General features: G+C 71.0%; 1 protein-coding gene across 1 annotated transcript in view; it reads right to left on the bottom strand.

Moving 5' to 3' along the window:
• CFAP99 (cilia and flagella associated protein 99) overlaps nucleotides 1-929 on the bottom strand; it is a 20,708-nt gene that overhangs the window by 9,819 nt on the left and 9,960 nt on the right. The window contains exon 5 of the mRNA XM_012724066.1: nucleotides 496-589. Within this exon, the coding sequence (XP_012579520.1) occupies nucleotides 496-589 (94 nt within the window). The remainder of the gene's footprint in view (nucleotides 1-495; nucleotides 590-929) is intronic.

Here is a 929-nt window from a genome sequence, read left to right on the forward strand (position 1 = left end):
GGGGGGGGGGCTGCCCCAGGGCCTTTGCACAGCTTTGTCCTCTGGCGCTCCCGAGGCCCCTGGCTACTTGCTTGCTTCTGCCAGGCCGACCCGTGGGGCTGCCCAGGGGCCCTCCAGCATGGCACCTGCCAGGCCTCGTCCTTCCCCAGAGTTAGCGTCTGCCCACTTTGTGCCCGAGGCCCCCAGGGCGGTGCACGGCCCCGAGGCCTGGTCTGGCCCTGCCCGGCCCTGCAGCTGCGTGCTGAGTGGGCCCTCAGGCCGGGAGGCCCGCTGGGGGAGGGCAGGCGGGGAGCGGTAAGCCTGGCCCCAGGGGAGGCGACTGCCCACCCGCACCTAATGACCAGGGCCCGAGGCTCACAGCTGGGAGCAGGGCGGGGCATGGTGAGGGGACGGCAGAGGCCAGGCGCCAGGCAGGGCGGCCAGCAGGAGGGCCTGAGGCCAGAGGGCCGGGGCAGAAAAGGAGAGGCTGCCCAGCCACACAGCGCTGTCCCCCACCCTGTCGCCCACCCACCGCCTACCGTCGCCAGTCCCTTCGTCCTCCACCTGTCCATCGCCCATCTCCTCCTGCACCTGTTCGGCCATCTCCCAACTGCCAAGAGCCACCACCACTCACCCGTCCCCCACCGATCCATCCATCTACCAGCCATCGCCATGTCCGTCCGTCCGTCCATCCGTCCACCCGCCCGCCCACCATGCGTCCTCCACCAGCAGCCACTCATCCGTCCAGCAGGTGTTCTGGGGGGCTGCGCGGAGTCGGGGCTGTGACGGCACGGAGAATGGGGCACAGGAGGACAGACCGGGCGGGGGAGGAGGCAGATCTAAACGGACCAGATGGCGGCAGCCGTGACCGCTGACTGACGCTGCCCAGAAAGAGCTGAGGTCGGGGGAGCGAAGCCGGCGGCGCACAGGTGGGGGCCGTGGGCAGCCAC

Source organism: Condylura cristata, unplaced genomic scaffold, assembly GCF_000260355.1.
Source record: "Condylura cristata isolate star-nosed mole 26May11 unplaced genomic scaffold, ConCri1.0 scaffold00012, whole genome shotgun sequence".
NCBI classification, from domain to species: domain Eukaryota; kingdom Metazoa; phylum Chordata; class Mammalia; order Eulipotyphla; family Talpidae; genus Condylura; species Condylura cristata.